We start from the raw sequence: 18,012 nt of genomic DNA, 5'->3' as shown, positions 1-18,012 counted from the left end.
GTCAGTCACTTAACACATTGAGATTGCCAGGTTTCCCAGCTGTTCTCATCCCCCATCCTTACTACATTACCTCCTGTATTTGGCAGTGTTCTGGCAGCCGATCACCTTGGCCATCACACCCTGCTAACTCAATGCAGCATGTGAGGGACATTGCAGAAAGGCAGTTTCAGAGCTTCAGAGAACCGAGGTCATGCAGCCAACCCAACGGGGACCTGACCTTTAGTACTGGTACAACTCCATGTCACTCTGCGACAGAAGGAAGGTCTTTGGCAAGCTGCTTTGCTCCCTCCCACCAACCCACAGCTATAGGAGGGCAAGTCTTGGAAGCCGGTCTACCTAAAGAAAAAACCTCTAGGCCAGTCAGAAGTGGCAGTGTCCTTCACACCCCTGCACTGCGAAAAAGTGACTTTACTAGGGTGGTGTTCCATACTGTCCTGTTGCGATGAAGTTACCTGCTAGGGCCATATATTTAAGTTTACTGCCCCCATTGCCATGCTGTCTCGGTCTGGATATCTCAATACCCTGTGATACCTCAGTTTATAGGGCTGCCCCACTCCAGAGATGAAGGCTGTGCCGAGCTACCTGCAGGCACAGTTTGGGGACAGATCACTCACAAATGGGGTGACCCCAGCACCCCACACCGGGCCATCCCACAGAGTTGACACCCAGCACCCTTCCCCAGCTGGGAACCCGACGGCTCAGCCAGCAGATCCACGACTACCACTTCAGCATCTGGACCCCAAGATAACTTGGGGGGACCCGCCGCCCCCCAACCCTCCCTCCCCACGCCGAGGTGAGGGCGGCACCCTCCGGGGGGAGACCCCGGCCCCCCCTTCGTACGCAGGGCGGGCAGGGCAGCGCCGGGAGGAGTGGCCGGCCGGGGCGGCCCCAATAAATAGCCCTCGGCGGGGCGGCGGCGGGAGGAGCCGTCGGAGCCGCCGCTGTCGCCGTCGCTGTCGCCGTCGCGCCGGCCGCAGGCAGAGTCAGCACCGCGGACAGCGCCCCCTCTGCGCCCCCCTCCGCGCCCCCTTCGCGCCCCCCTCCGCGCCCCCTCCGCGCCCCCCTTCATCATCATGACGGCGGAGAGCCACCTGCAGGGCGTGGAGATCTCGGCCGCCCAGTTCTTCGAGATTTGGCACCACTACGACTCCGACGGTGACTCTCGTCCCCTCCCCGGGGCGGCAGGGGGGCGACTGGAAGGGGGGCTGCGAGAGGGGAGGGGGACACAGCCGCTGGAGGAGGGGGGGGGAGAGGGATCCCCGCTCCGCCACCGCCGCCCCCAGCGGCTTTGGGGTCGGGGTTGGGGTTGGGGTCGGGCGAGGTGTGCCGGGAGCCCCCCGGAGGCAGCCCTCGGGCCGAGGAGTCTCTGCCGGCGCTGAAGAGCGGAAAGAGTTTGGAGGGAGCGGTGGCCGCAAGCGTAACTCTTTTTGTTGTAGGCAATGGGTACATGGATGGGAAGGAGCTACAAAACTTCATCCAGGAGCTGCAGCAGGCGAGGAAGAAGGCAGGCTTGGTAGGTTAACGTTTCGCCCCCGTTTTTCCGTCTCCTCCGGGAAAGAAGAGTTTTCTTGAGCAAACTCTGGTGCCCCGATTCCTCCCCTGCCCTGTGGCCATCACACGGTGCATAGAGGAGCCTCAGCAGGCACAGGGAAGTAGGGCAGTTAGAAATCTGCAGGTTTAACATGAAATATGTCGTGTGGTTTGGAGAGGAGAGACCAGGGTCCATCTATCTGGAGATCAAGTCCCGTTCACATCTCACCAGGCTACAAGCTGATACATCTAAAAGGGCTTTAAAAAGGTCAGCAAATGCATGGACGTTACCCTTTTGTCATGGATGGGACTTTATCCCATCACAACCAAGCCAGTTATGTATTGATACTTAAAAAAAGAGATGGAGAGAGAAAAGAAAAGAAAAACCAGCAAGCACTTCAAGTTAGTTGGACTGTGCTTTAATTTCGTGCTTAATGGGCAGCATGGGCTGAAATGCATTTCTGCCCCTTGCTGGTCAGTAAATAGATCTGCAGATGACTGCCAACCACTTTGTGCCCTTCTCCAGTGTTGTACACCAAGAATACGAGTATCAAATCCTCGTAGTTTAAATTGCTCACAGCGACAGCAAAGTTTTTGACAATGTTGTCAATGCAATTCTGTGCATGAGTTATTAATGTATTAATCATAAATGTCCTCCAAACTATACCCACTTAGAAAAAAAAGGAAGGGGGTGGGGGGGAGAGAGGAGAGAGAAATGATTCCGTATAAAAATTTGAATTAAAATAGAAGTAAAATTTTTTAACAACTTAATTACACTTAAAATAACTAGCATCAATTTCAAATATATATAAATATATCAAATTTATTGTAGTCAGTCTATGCAGAAATACTTCTGAAGTAACAGTAAAATTTTAATTAACTGAATGACATGTGTGCATGGATGAAATAGATTATTGCTTCATATAAGTATACCTCCAAATTGAGCAATAGCTTTTCAATAATTAACTTTGTTTTAAAGTTGTTGTATATTTTAGAAGTGACTGCCGGAAAAAAAAATATTATGCACCAGTTTATTCTGTGGAAATTTTTATCTTAGTAATTATACGAGTGTAAACTTCACGGATCTGAAAATCTGTCCACCAGCAATGCCTCTAATGTTACTGCAGTCTTGGTATCAGTTAAGTCTTCTTATAGCCATTGGTGTAGACACTCATTTTCATGAGTGTTAATAATTTAAAACTAAAATTTCAAAGAACTTCACAAAAAAATAGTAAATGAATGTGGCTTCTTTTAGCAAGAAAAAATTATATTTTTGAGTATTTTTTTTTCACAGAGAAAGTTAAACACAACTTCAATATCTTTTGGGTAGTTCAGCAGAACAAATCTCTCTTCCATAATAAAGTGCAGGAAACTTAAGTATGTCCATTAGAAAGGAGATACTGAAGCCTGTGTATATTTAGTATCAATGGTATTCTCAGTAGAAATCCTTATACAATTTTCAGAAGTTAAAGAAAATGAATTAGAAGCTCAAGGGGAAAATATCAGTTGTTTCAAAATCAGATTCTTTTCTCCCTACAAGGAAGTTTGCACCTCCTCTTTAAAAAAAAAAAAAAAAAAAAAGAGCCTGGTCAAAGTAACACAGAAAAGCCTATCAGGATTATTCTTATCTGCTACGTTACATTTATGCTGTCTTTTGCATAACCCCTGCCTGTATCTCACTTTTTTTTTTTTTTGAAAATGCTCAGGTGTTTAATTAAGTTTTTCTTTGCCATTTCTCTGAATCAATCTTGGTTTTGGAACTTTCTTTTGAAAAGAGCAATCATATTGATCTGTAGCAACATCATATTTGGTACTTGGTCCATTGGCTCTTCTTTTGGTAGATGTTAGGTTGGATGCTAAAGTCTTTTTCTAGATTATGGGTATATGTCATCTTAGGTTTCAAATCTAAGCTGATTCTTGGATTTGAAGGCTCATTTGCCAAACAAGCATCTCATTAGTTCGTGTCTTGTCTCATGGGATACTAATTCAGTAGCTTCGAATTTCTTTCCTTTTGCCAGAAGGGACACATTGAGAAACTAGTGTAGGTTATATGTCATTTCCTTGGCTGTCCTTCTTTTAACACCCCAAAGCTTCTTTGTCATCATTAACTTCTGCATTTCAGGTCACTCTCCTGCTCACTATTTTTGAAATATTCAATTATGCATTCGTCATAGCTGGATTTTACATCAGTCATGCCATATGCATTAAAGAATCACATTGATTCTGTCATTGAATAGGATGGTTTAACATTTCCCAATATTCTTCCCAACTACAGAGCTGTTCTAATTATGTTCTAATTCTAATCCTTTTATTAATCCACTCGGTAAGCCTGTACTTTCATGGTTGCTTTTTCTCAGACGGAGCAGTAGCATGCAACCCGACTGATGTTAGCCCCATGACTGGAACTGCCTTTGCTCCAGAGGGTGCATGTGCACTCAGAGGTGTCAGGGCTTGGGCTTTCCTTTGGTCACACTATGTGTTTTCATTGTGGTAGACAGTGAATTGATCTGACATACTTTCAGACACTTTGAAAGAACTGCCACTTTCTAAAGATAAAAACTGTATAACTATATAGGCATAGCTTCCATTTGCTGTGCCCCACTTTTTATGCCTTACATTCTCTACTTAGGTGTGCCCATTGCCAGAAGAAACTGAAGGGTGTTTCGACAAAGAGGTCAATAGAGAGGCAATCAGTGGGTCTTAGACAAGTTTTTCCACATCTGTTACTTACTTTCTCTGCAAATGCAGATGACAACAGTATTTCTCCAGAGAAATATGTGATTTAATAGATGTTTATGAATGCAGTCATGGTAAGTGTTTCTGTAGTGCCATCTGTCCTTACATTTTTAAAATCATTCCAAAAAAGCTCCAAGTTCCACTTGGTTGGATAAGTGTCTTCTAAGTTTTAAGAGGGGAGATGAAGGTGTGAAGGACTTGTTTCTTAATTTCAAGTGTTGCGCACTGCATCTGTATCAAGATTAGGACTGGACTTGGTTAAATTTAAGCAAGCCTTTTTGACTGAAAACATTTATTTGAATAACATGACTTGAAAAATTCGTCAACAAGCTCAAGAGTAAACTGAAGTGAACACAAAGGGGAAAAAAAAACTTTCTGGACAACATACAAGAGGATGAGCATCTTGTTTTGTATAGCCTGTAAGCAATTATGCCTCCTTCAACAGCTGGACACTGGCACTGCAGAGGTGCTACGAGAAGGATTAGCAAAATATTTAACCAGGGCTAATTAAAATCCAGGTGTCTAAATTCTCCATTCCAGCTGCTAAGCAAACATGCCCACTTTGGGATCAGTAGATGAGAGGTGACATTGAACTGCATTGTATTAATAACGACATCTCTAATTAAAGCCACGGCAAATTACTAACCTGTCGTGAATGACTTTGACATAAATAGGATACTAGGCCATGATTGTATCAGCTATAAAGAACTGACATTTTAGGTAGCTTTTGTAGTTGAAATTTGGGACAAACTACAACAGAGTTTGTACAGCTGAGATTCCCTGTGTCTCCAGTGAGAGAATCACTTAGGTCCTATGTAATCAGATCTATTAGAGCAACTAAAACTTTAATCTAAAGACTGCTGTATCTTCATCTATAACCATAGAATTGTCAAATATTTTAACACAGCTGTAGTCCTGATTCTTGCTGCATGGTTTTACCAGCTTAGACCAATAGGAAATGTAAAGAAAATCAGAAGTTTAATCAGTATTGAAGGCTGATGACAGCTTATAGAAAAGCAAAGCATGTCCAGTTGAAGTGTTGGTTCAAGTATTTAGATACTCACCCTGGGGCTGGCACCTTTGCTGTAGCCTAGGCAGAAGACAGTCTTCAAGTACAAATGTATATCAAGAGATATAATTTATACAATGAACAGCTATGCTGACTTTATTCTGTCAGATTTAAGGTACTGCTCAAAGCTTTCTCCCTTCCAAACCTGCTTCTCTACATTACAGCAGTGACATTTGGATACTGTTTTTATGATAACTAAATACTAAGCAGTGAAAAACATGATAGTCTCATTAGTTTTTTTAGGGCTAAAATAGCACCCATTGTTCAGGTAGAATCAACTCAAGGATGTGTAAAGACTATATTGGTGTTCAGATGTATTATACTGAAATGTTCCTTATTTTGAAGGATGTTTCACTGCCTTGAAGTTTGTCATTTAAAAATGAAAACATAGAAAACTGACTAATAATTACCCATGAACTTCACTGTTATCCCCTTAAACAATGGAGCTGTTATACACGTCTTCCAACACATCTTAATTTTTTCATTCTGTAAACTAAAATAGGAGTATTTAGATCCAAGTATTTAGATGTCAATCATTCACATTGACTATAATATAATCCTTTGGGAAGTAAAATTTATCACGGTGACATTATTCATCATAAAAAATTACTCAATTCCATAACAACTTGAGGAATCTAGCTACAGTAAGTGTGAATACTTTGTTAAATGTAGTAAATTATTTGGTGACTAATAGAATGCTCCAAGTAGTTTGTATATGTTTCTCTGTATCTTATAAATGACAATTCTCTCATTATAACTTCACAGGATTTAACACCCGAAATGAAAGCTTTTGTGGACCAATATGGCAAAGCTACTGATGGAAAAATAGGAATAGTCGAGGTAAGATAATTACTTTATAACAAATGACTAACATGTTTACTTGTAGAAAATACATTTAGCACAGAACAATATGAACATATTATGTAAATAGTTTGGATTTTTAGTAACACAGAAAATTCTTTCTCTGTCTTAGAATCTTTAGCATTTTTTTCACTAATGATTTTTTTTCCGTACCAAAAAGTAAAGTGCTCCTTACCCTTCTCCAGATAATTTCAGTAAACTTCATTTAGCTTTGCATGCTTTATTCAGTACAAATAAGCATTAACAGCAATTTAGTTTTCCTGTGAAGTAGCTAACAGCTCCATTTTAGAAATTTAAATTGTGAAAAGTAAATATGATCTATTTCTGCGTATGATTTTGAATTAATGCTCTGTCACCACTCCTATAATTAGGGCATCACACAAGTGAATGTAACTAGGCAGTTGCTATATGTAGCTTATTCTAAAACACACGTATATGGTAAAATAGCATGTTAATCATGTTAAATTTAATCAAAATTTTAACAGTAGTTGTGATCCAGACCTTTCTTGAACTTTAACAAAACTTGAGGGAGAAAATTCTTGTTTCTTCCTCCCACTTTCTAAAGAGAACAGATATGCAGTCAGCCAAACTCCTCTACGCTTACAGGCTCTCAACAACTGTATAATTTAGACAACTATCTAGGAAGTAGGGAACCATTGTGTTTTCTCTTGCTTTCATTGTCCAGTGCTGCAAATCAAAAAGGAGAATTTGTTGGGTTACAGCTTGAGAAGTCACTATTTCAAGCCTAAACCTACAACTCATTTATGTCACACTGAGTGCTTTGAGACTGAGGCTTTATTATTAAATGCTATTATTAGATGCTTTTTTTTCTTTTTTTTTCTTTTTTTTTTCTTTTCTGATAATAAGAAATTTGACCTAAAGAGCTAATTAAGAAACAGCTAGATACAAGCCAGGTCTGCAAAATTTCTACAGTGACTAACTTTGGGTCAGTAGCTATTTTTAAAATAGAGGACTGAATAGAATTTGTAAAAGTCAATAGGATATATCACTGCTGATATAATAGATCACTTCAGGATATCTTTTGTCCTCTGTCACATGTCTGAATTGCAAATATTTGTTTAAATGCGTATCTATGACTAAACTATGGAAATATGAACAACTTCTTTCACTTACAGCTATAATCTATTTTAAAAATGCATCTTTTGACAATGTTAGCATTGGTGTAATTCTGCATCTGAAAAGAACGAGTGTTAATTTGGACTAACAAATTGTTTGTTTGCACTAATAAATGCTTATTCATTTGCTATTGAATAATCCTGTTTAATTTAGTATTTTTGAATACATGTAATAGAAGCATTATATGCTAGAAGAACGTGTAGAGAGTACCTGCAAAAGACTGGTTCTTCGCCTAGGGAAGATAACCGAGAGTTTTGCCTTTCAAGTTCTATTTCTGATTATACTATTGACTTAATGGGTAAAGGTGATCAAATCCCACAAGGCCTAATACTGTAAGGTGCTTACCACCTCCAGTGAACTGCCAACCACGTTCAGCATCCACTGAGGCCACTGAATATTGACAGCTCTCAGTTCAGTCACTGAAGGGAATTTTTCCCTTAATATAGCAGCTTCCTAACCCAAAGGCTATATTTTTTTTCACTGACATCAGCAAGAAGCTTGATTTGGAAAATGCTGATGGGACTCAGACTATGTTGTACGTGCAGTATGGTACTAAAGTTGCTATTTGGACTTGATTCTCCTTCCTTGTAAATAAAAATGTCCACTAATTTCAGATTGCTCCCATTTGCATTGTACAGCAAACACTTTTTCTGAAAAAGTATATGATTGCTGTTTAAAAAAAATACTTAAATGCATTCAGCCTTCCAGTCATCATAATGAATACCCCAGCAACTGAAGGAAAATGTCCTAGCAGATAATGAATTTTCAAGGAGAGGTTTGTTGGGCTAAGATATAGGGGAGGCCTGGGTGGCTTCACAGAGGAAGGAGTGGATTTTCAGCTTTGTGCTCAGATTAAGTGTCAATTCTGTCTTTGGAAGCACACTGTACTTAGCCCACTAGCTTTTATCCAGTGCCTACAAACTAGTGCAGAGCCTGACCTGTCCACTACCTTGCCATTTTGTAAGAGACTTTTAGTTCACCTTTTGTACTCATTCAGGCCAATGCTTGCACTAAAATGTGAAGGTGGAACCTGGGGGTTTGAAACTCAGGACTGCAGTAATTCCACGTTCACATTATTTGACACTTCCACCATAAAAATAACTACTTATTAGGCTAAAATATTATTTTTACTTCTGTTCTCTATTATAAGATTTTGAGAAGCAAATTCACTGAGTTATATGAAAGATATCTTAATGATCAACAAAATTTATTTAGAGAACAATTTCTAGCAAATAATTCTGATATTGTTTTAATTACTGAGAGTATTTTTCCTGCTATGTATCCTATAAAGATCTATATCAGCTTGCAGCTGAGTAGAGAGCAGTCAAGCTAGCCTTGGGCTTTGATATCGTCCTCTATTACTCATGATAAAGAAATAGCTGATGTTCTCCACAAAAGCATCAGAGTGCACAGAAGCACCCCCAAAACTGCCTCTGCTGACATGCAGGAGAACTCCTGGCAGTCTGCACTCGTACTGAACCACACTCACAGGGTCCCAACATGCCCGTACTCACACAGAAGTCTTCATCAGAAACAGCAGCAGGTTCCCATCTTTCCTCTCCATATCAGGGACTGGGAAATTCCCTATCCCTTACTACTGCAGAGTTTTCAGTGAAAAGCAATTTAATGCTATTTGATGCTAGGACAACTGGACTTCTTTTTAGCTATTGTTCATACTATACTAAAGGGCTTGAAAGAGGGAAAACAGGAAAGACTTATTTTTAGCAGAAGTCTGAGCTAATATTGAATATTGATCTACTATATCTTTGTAATGCAAAAGTCTGTGCTTTTCTCTGTGTGAGACCTACAAAGGGCAGAAGGTATAGTTTAAAATAATTTTCTTCCACGGGTAATATATTCTGTGCCTCGTGTCCAGTTAGGTGCAGCTAGTAAGCTGTTAATGATGCTTTGGAAAGTTCTTGTTTTGCATTTAGCACCCTTGCAAAATTCACCAGAGTTAGCTATAGCTGTCCCCCTAACTAGGACTTCCAGTTCCCACTCACATAGACACTTTTTCATTGTCATAATCAGTCCCTTCCCTCTACTGTTTTTTATAATCACTCCTTCCATCCAATGTTTGCTGTTCAGTAGCAATGCTGATTTACTCCGAAAGTCAAAGCCCCCTCCCATGGGAGAAATAAAGAAAAGTTTCTATAAATCAGTACAAAGTTCCACACATTTAGCTGTTGCGTATACACGAATGTGCACTTACCCATTTATGTATATGCCATTTATAATGGAGTAGATTTCAAAGGCTGCTGACAAAAACACATTGTTTAAGTTGATTAGGTTTGGTTTTCAGCCATTTAGCAAAAGCACTCAGAACGCGGTGATGTGCTTGGCAGTCTGTAATCAACTGCTCCATTTCTGTAAGGAGAGTACTCTGACGCATGTTTTCAGTTGTACCAGCACTTAACGGATATCACTCATTTCTTGCACAGATAATTTTAGAGAAACTAGAGATCTGTTTCCATCACCTTGTTGTGCCTATAGAGTGAGAGGGAGAGCTGAAGTCACCTACAGTGCAACGAGAATCAAATAAAAAATAAAAAAATCAAGCAATTAGACAATAGTACGGAAGAAGGCAATAGCAGAACAAGGGATTTTAGGATGTGAAATGAATGCACAGAAACAAAAAATCTGAATACAAATTTTAAGATGGGGCTACAGGAAGTCTGCAGATGTCATTTTTCATAAAAGAATGCAGCTAAGAAATCCTGCTTTCTCCATTTTCTCTTCCTAGTAAGCACAGCTGGTCTATTCTTCAAGTAAAAAGTTTTCCCTAATCAAAACATATTTCATACATTTTGAGCACAGAAAAAAAAATATTAGGCTTTTGTTAAAAACAAATCATGATTTTAGATGAAATTATATAGCATACTCTCCATCTTCTACATTTGTCACTTGCCAAAATTGAGTTATAGTAAATGAACATTTTCAAAAATCAGTACAATAATGTCTGATTTTAAAAAAGTCTTTTGTAGAGCATAGGCATTGGAAAAACCACCCCTGATTTTGCAGGGCTAAAAGCCCTTTTGATTCCCTTATGGTATTTATAGCTCTTCTTGAACACATCTCTGTGCCTGACAAATGATTGCCAATTGCCATCTCCTTACCCTACCCACATTCTTTTTCCCTCCTTTTTTTTTCCTTTTATTTTTCTGCTTTCCTTACACGTGTTCTTCACGTCAGTGTTCCTGTCTCCTTCTCTTACTCAGTATCTGTCAGTAGTCTTTCTTCCTCACTTTCTTAATTCATGGTACTTCACACTCATCATCTATACATCCATGCTTTCTTCGCACTGATTCTAGGTTTTCACCACAGATCCTGACTTTGCATAGGTGAATTTTTTCCCTCTTTCCCTAGCTGCCCTTTCAGTAAAGTATTTCACTGCCTTCTCTCAGACCTCACTTCTGTTCAACCTTGATAAACATGGCAAAGCCAGAAGTTTTTCAGCAGCATCTTCTAAACATTTTGGCTAATGGGGTGAAGCTTCCAGTGGGGCCACAATGGGGTAGTGGGATCATGAAAAATTCCTTGCTTCTTTTAAAGGTTTCATACTCTAAGGCTCAGCTGGGCTAATGAACAATCAAAATTTAATCTTTTTAAAAATCTGTTACAGCTTGCTCAGATATTACCAACGGAGGAGAATTTCCTGTTGTTCTTCAGGTGCCAGCAGCTAAAGTCAAGTGAAGACTTCATGCAGGTACAGTGTGAAAAGTTTCCTTTTGTAAAATCACCCAAGACCCGATTGCCATAAATACATCATCAAATTGCCCGTGTTCTGATTGCAGACATGGAGAAAATATGACAGTGACCACAGTGGCTTCATTGATTCTGAGGAACTTAAGGTAAGCTGATACCTATGAGTGTGCACAAAATGAGAGCAGGCATTGGATTACAGGCACGGGATCTTTTTCTTCAGACACCCACTGGTGTATGTGTTTGCATTTCAGACACGACTGAAAAGCAATATGATTAGCTGATGTTTTTATCACCAGTGAATTATTTTAAGTGCAACTCTAATCTGATAAATGTTTCTAAAAACGTGGTTTAATTTGGATCGATGTTTGTCTCAAGTGACTGAGGATAGCAGGTACTCTAGTTTAGAAGTAAGAAAGGTGATTTCTGCCAAGGGAAACCAGATAGGCCTGTGAAAGCTATGTTGTTCCTTTTTTGTTTGGTTTTGATTTTATTTTTTTTTTTAGGGTGGAGGGTTAGCGTTGTGATTTTTCTTTTTCCCCTAAGGGCATCATGACCACTAATCGTAATGCTTCTGGGTATATTAGGCTCTCTCAAGTATCACGTAATCCATACAGTTTCCACTGTAATACTGTTAAGCTAACACGGCTGGACTTGTGCTGCCCCTGCTTAGATAACTTGATGGGAATTTGATATCAGTTTTAATATGCGCAAAAAGATGTTCAGAGGGAACCTCCTGTGTTCCAGTTTGTGCCCATTGCCTTTTGTCCTCAGCACCACTGTAAAGATCACATAGCTCTGTCCTAATTGCACCCTCCCTTCAGCTATATATAGACATTGGTAAGATCCCCCCGGAGCCTTCTCTTCTCCAGGCTGAACAGTCCCAGGTCTCTCAGCCTCTCCTCAGAGGAGAGATACTCACATATGGCAGAGTCTGAGCAGAAAGAGGCCATTTTCTACAGTTCAATTGCTGTAGCTTAAATTCAGAGGAGTCAAAACAATTCATAGCAAGAGAAAGACCTAGGAGTGTTTATCCATCTAATCTGGAATATTTTGCCCTTATGTGGTATTCTAAAGAAGAGCTACATAAACTTCATTAACCAGAGTAGCAGGAGGTCAAACCACCTGAAATCCTTACAGCTCTTCTGTTAAGGACAGGACTCCAAATGATAAAATTCAGTTTATTCCTTTTCCCTTCCTCTTTGAGTTTGGTACCTGTATGACATTTGCCAAGGATCCCTCCTTGAGGTAGCCCTCAGACAGACGAGCCCATTTTTGGCTGCCTGCTTGCAGCAGGTCGGTGTGTCTGAAGCTGTTAGGAGCAGGAGGAGGCCACGCATGCAGCACTTGAGAATTTTCCAGTTGTTAGACGGTTCCTCTAGGACTGTTGCTACTGCTATAATTTCAAATAGACTTGAAAAGGCATGGCTGATTGAGGACCAGTTGAAGAATTAAGAAATTTTAACTGGTCCTAATGGTCCCTCTCTCTTGTGCTGTGAGATTTTGTTTGCCTCAGAGAAACAGGCCATTTTAAAACTCTGAAAAGAAGACATAAATGTCCAGTTGTATTTTTAGGAATGGTAGACATTTTTTGACAAGCCCAAACATTTTTTAAGTATTTGCTGTGTATATTTATGTTATATCCACATAAAACTTTTTAAGAGAAATTTAAGCTGGAAATGAGCAAAACTTTCCAGCAACAATAACGGCAGTAGAATGGGGCAGGCAGACTCCCCATCACTGCCTGTATTTCAGAACGGTTTAACAATAGCTCAGATCAGACAATGACGTGGGACATTCAGATATCAGCGATTCTGCCTAGAGACATGGAGATGGACTGGATAGCCTTTCAGCATCCTTCCCAGTCCTATTTTCTGTCAAAGGACACAAGATTAAACATTTCTCCATAAAGTCCATTTACAACATTTCAATCATGGTCTTTATGTAATAACTAATAGGAAGGCCTTTCAGCACAGAGGGGGCCAGACTGAAAGAGCTGTACTAGTAAGTAATATGGCTATTAATATGGCTGCATTCAAATTCAGGGATGAATATACATATATTCAAATTGATTTTCTTATGAATTACTCTATTTTCTATCTTGAAATGTGACCCAAACTTCCACAGAGATAATGGCACTCCAACTAATGATAGTAATTAGTACTTCATTGAGCACTGACAGACATACAGACATTTCAGATCTTGTAATAAGCTTGGCAAATAAATTGATATCCTTCTTTTTAATGTTACTAGTACAGCGATTTAAACCACTGCATGGAGAGAAATAATCTTATTTTTTAAAGTGAAAATGTCTGATGTTTAAAATGCCTGGTTAAAAGGTCATGGGATACCATGTCAGGTTCTTGTTGTAAAAAATAATAAATCTGATGAAATTGGCTGTACACATTTAAAGGATAAGGTTCCCACCTTATCCTAAAGGAGGAATATAGGTTAACATGTTCACTTCTGGCATCAGGTACTGCCATAGGCAAGGAGAAAACTTGATTAATCATTGATCTTTTCTGTAAAATCGTTCCTACATTGCAAGAAGTAATTAGACATCCACATTTTCCAAGCAGTCTCAAGGTTAATTAGTTTAATTTACTGATAAAGCTGATTAGAAAGCCAAACTATTTTTTCCAAATTCACAATACAACAAATGGCATACAATGTATAATGTTTTATGAGTCACTTTTTCCAAATAAAACTGTAGTATACCGGAACTGATCAAAATAAATTGTTATGGACCTAACTGTTAATTACTACTTCTTTTCATACTTATTTTGAACTTCAGCAGTAAATATTAAAGTGGGAGTAAAATAGTATTTCCCATTACTTTAATCTGAAATTAGCAAGTCAAACATTTTATACAGTATTAAAAATTCACATATTGCTCTCTATTTATTTTAACAGAGCTTCTTGAAAGATTTATTACAGAAAGCAAATAAGCAGATTGAAGACTCAAAGCTAACAGAATACACAGAAATAATGGTAAGATTATTTACAGGCATATTTCATCAAGATTGGTTTAATCCAAATTGTGTTTATCTTTAGCCACTGGAAGGTTCCAAATGATCTGGAGCCCCACCAGGTCCTAATAAGGCCAGATTTGTCATTGCAACGCAGACACGAATCGTGGCATCAAGCACTGCAAGTACTCCTGCAGCCACACAACTCTAATGTGTAGCTTTTCACTGCTGCTGTAAAAATGCTTAGGAATTTTGAATCTTCTTGGTGTTTACATAATATTAGATCAAGTCATAGTATGGTGCAAATAGTTTTCCCGATATGCTTTCCCATGCATTAGGTGTAAAACTAAAGTCTTCAGAGTTCACAGGAGAAAAATTGTGCCTGTCATAAGATTAATTATGTTGTTATGCTTAGATCAAATTAATTTGAGGCTTCCTTCTATATTTTCCTTTCTAGCTGTGCTGTAGTGTTTGTCTCTTGTTCTAAAAGCAATTAGTGCATGGTGGTTTCTTAACAGATTTACAAGCACCTCACTGTTCTTGTTTCCTCCATGTAATTACAAAAGAAGAAATTAATGCTTTAGATAAACACTAGAACAAAACTGTCACTTCCCTGGCCTTAAATCAGCTTGTCCTAGGGGCATTCCTTCTATCTCACCACTCTGGTGCTCCATGGTAGAGACCACTATGGCTTCTGAATGGACGTTTCAAAAAGAAAAAAAAAATCTGAATTCTTGTCTTCAGGAAATGTATAACACTATGTTTGTGTTTTCCCAGTTTGGATTAATCCTAAAATGTTACTAACAATCAAAAACACGTTAGGTAAACACACAAGCCCTCAAACTGGCCAAAGTCTAATATTGATTGATCAAAACTGTGTCTTTCCTGACAGAAGTCTGCTTGTTTGTTGTACCAATACAAGCCATTTATGTACAATTATTCACTGGTGAGGACAACACATGCATCCTGTTTGTTTAGGGAGATTTTGGACCTTCATCTTAAAGCGTCCTCTCAGTTCTGGCCTCTGCAGAGAGGCACATTGACAAAGAATTAGTAGCAAAGTAACAGGAAAGAAATTATAAAACCAATTCTCACATAATCTCCCCAGAAACTAGAAAAGAAGACTGATGGAAAACATACAGCACCGAGCAGCTGCAGGCAGGCAGGCACAGCATGACACTAACAACCCATCAAAATATGTTGACTTTACAGCTCCTACTGCTTACCTCCTCCAAATGTAAATCTCCTTTCATGTGGAATGCATATAAGGCAGATGCTTCTATACAAGGAAAGCAGGTGTTAAAAGGAGCCAGGGTGTTACATAGACTGTTTATAGAATTGGTCCCTTTTCTGGTCTCCATTGTCATTTTCTAGTGAATTACCAAAGTGAAATAGGGTATTTTTTTCATGGAATTGTTTCTGTATTTAAAAGGATGTACGCTTACCTCAATGAAAGACTCCACTTTTCCTCTTCTCGAAAAATTACATCTAAAATTACTGTGATTGAAAGTGATGGGATGGAGTGTGGGTGGTGGTGTTTTCAGTACAATGCCTAAAAATGCTTTGTACAGTTTGCTGCTTTTGTGACTCTTCTATACAGCAAAGGCAAAATAATATTTGAAGGTAGAAAAATGGAACTATATAGACATAAAAATTGGCAGAGACATAAAAATTAATCCTACGCAGCACTAATATCTCTAGGTACTTTCATGTGTGCTGTTTGTGCCCCTGAATCCTTTCAAGGGCTGAATGGAAAGCACTTTAATACAGTATGATGATTAAAAATGATTAGAAATAGTATTCACTTATTTTGTCAAATCACATCAATATATTTATTCTTATAATTTAGTTATAATTACTTGGAGACATTTAATTTCCCATTTTAATACTATCAACAAAACGTCTTGGTTGTCTAGAGCATCTCTTTGGTCTTTTCTTGAAATATATCACAGAAACAGAATGTGATCTTTACTTACATATTTAGACTTAGCAGCCAATTGAATAAAACATCTATTATTTCCTAAGGAAGTGAATGCCTTGAATTCTATTGAACTTTACCTGAATGTTGTTCCACTTTTATGAATAGAGAATAATGATGCTATTGTTAGATCATGACATGAAGTCAAAAGTAAAATGTTATCACGTCAACACTTCTCTCCCTTATAAATAATTACATGCACGTTTCTCATATGGGACAGTCATCACTGTAGGCAGGTTAAGACCTATCTTAGAGTAGGTTAATCAGAATTGTTCATCTCATTTCTTATCAGGCTTTTGCAGTAGAATTAATTACTATAAATTACTTCTTCAGCACTTTAAATAAATGTATTACACTGTAAATGTGGCAGTTTGAAACCTGGAGCCATCATTTCAGTTTTAAGTTAAGCATAAATTTCACTGAATTTGTTTTCCAAAGAAGCATTTTCTTTATCATGGTGATTAATTGTGATTAGTAATGTAAAAATATATATTCTTTCAGCTCAGGATGTTTGATGCAAACAACGATGGAAAGCTGGAGCTTACTGAACTGGCCAGGTATGCCTTTTGTCTCTTTTCATAAAAAAAATATCATACCAATTGATGTAAATATGCTGAATTTGTTTTATTTTGTTTTGTTTTTTTTTTTTGTCTCCAAAGGCTACTCCCAGTACAGGAAAATTTTCTTATTAAATTTCAGGTATGACTATTTATCATCTTAAGGTTACACTGTTACCATCACACATAATAGGTTCATTAATGATCTTTTTTTTTTTCTCTTGGTGTTTAGGGTGTCAAAATGTGTGCAAAAGAGTTCAATAAAGCCTTTGAGATGTATGATCAAGTAAGTCTTCAGAAAACCTTTTTAGTAATTTAGTAGATTGAGGGCACTTATTTTCTGAAGTTGTTGAAAACTAGCCGTAACCTCCGAGAGAAAAAATAAATGCTTAAAATTCTCTTTAATATTATTTTTCAGGATGGGAATGGATACATTGATGAGAATGAACTTGATGCACTGCTGAAGGATCTCTGTGAAAAGAACAAAAAGGTAATCCTTGAGGGCTTTTTTCCCCTTAGAGATTAGATTTAATTTGGATTTTAAGGACACTTTAATCCACCCAATTAAGATAAATATAGAACTTCTAAGTCATAATTCCTGAAGTCAAAGCACAACTAAAAATCTTGGCAGAAGTCATAGCAGTGTAAAGCCTTAACTAAGGGAGTTGTGATTACACAGCAACACTATCAAAAGCTTGTTTCTGAGACATCAGCTATCAGCAGTCTAACATATGCCTATAACATGGATCATGTACAAATATATAACAACATTTTCAATGTGTTACTGTTGGACAGGCTGAGAACACCCTTTTTTTTTTTTTCACCTTATTTTCTGCCATTGGCAGCAAACTTGTTCATGCTGACAATTGAACAGGATTATAAAGCATTATCTCTTCTTTAAATAGGAACTAGACATTAACAACCTTGCAACATACAAGAAAAGCATCATGGCCTTGTCTGATGGAGGAAAGCTGTACCGAGCAGAACTGGCTCTCATTCTCTGCGCTGAGGAAAATTAGAACTCTTCTCTCATGTCCACTTAACTAGTGATGTACTCTATCTACACAATAACTGTGCACTATAAGGGAGTAGGCTGTATTTTTAAACTGCATATAGAAAATTAGCCAGGATGTGTGGCACATTCCTTTGAGTTTGTTTCTATACTGTTTGTAATGTACAGTTTTTGTAACAATAAGATTGATAAAGAGAATGTCTATGTTTGGGCCAGTCTGTATATTCAAAAGAAACTAAAATATGTTGGCTTTTTTTTTTTTTTTGGCTTTCATAAACACAGCTGGAAAAAATATATATACCTGCTGACATTTTGTGGTCATCATATCCTTTGACACTTGCAACATTTTTCCTTGTTGATCCACATAACATAAAGGTCTCTCTCCCAATTACAACTAATTTTTTTTTTAATATATAATACAAATTCAGACAACACATTATTTAGGTCTGAAATAGGAAAGA

The 18,012-nt window shown here is 38.3% G+C and overlaps 1 protein-coding gene across 1 annotated transcript; it reads left to right on the top strand.

Moving 5' to 3' along the window:
* Positions 1-1,073: 1,073 nt before the first annotated feature.
* Positions 1,074-17,558, top strand: CALB1 (calbindin 1). Its single transcript, XM_035546244.1, has 11 exons — positions 1,074-1,155; positions 1,437-1,513; positions 6,101-6,175; positions 10,956-11,039; positions 11,128-11,184; positions 13,949-14,026; positions 16,484-16,539; positions 16,642-16,681; positions 16,772-16,825; positions 16,958-17,029; positions 17,445-17,558. Exons 1-11 carry the CDS (start codon positions 1,074-1,076, stop codon positions 17,556-17,558), a joined length of 789 nt encoding a protein of 262 aa, XP_035402137.1.
* The last annotated feature ends 454 nt before the right edge of the window (positions 17,559-18,012 follow it).

The sequence above is a fragment of the Cygnus atratus genome, chromosome 2, assembly GCF_013377495.2.
Source record: "Cygnus atratus isolate AKBS03 ecotype Queensland, Australia chromosome 2, CAtr_DNAZoo_HiC_assembly, whole genome shotgun sequence".
In the NCBI taxonomy this organism is placed as follows: domain Eukaryota; kingdom Metazoa; phylum Chordata; class Aves; order Anseriformes; family Anatidae; genus Cygnus; species Cygnus atratus.
This window is presented reverse-complemented; position numbering and strand designations above follow the sequence as displayed.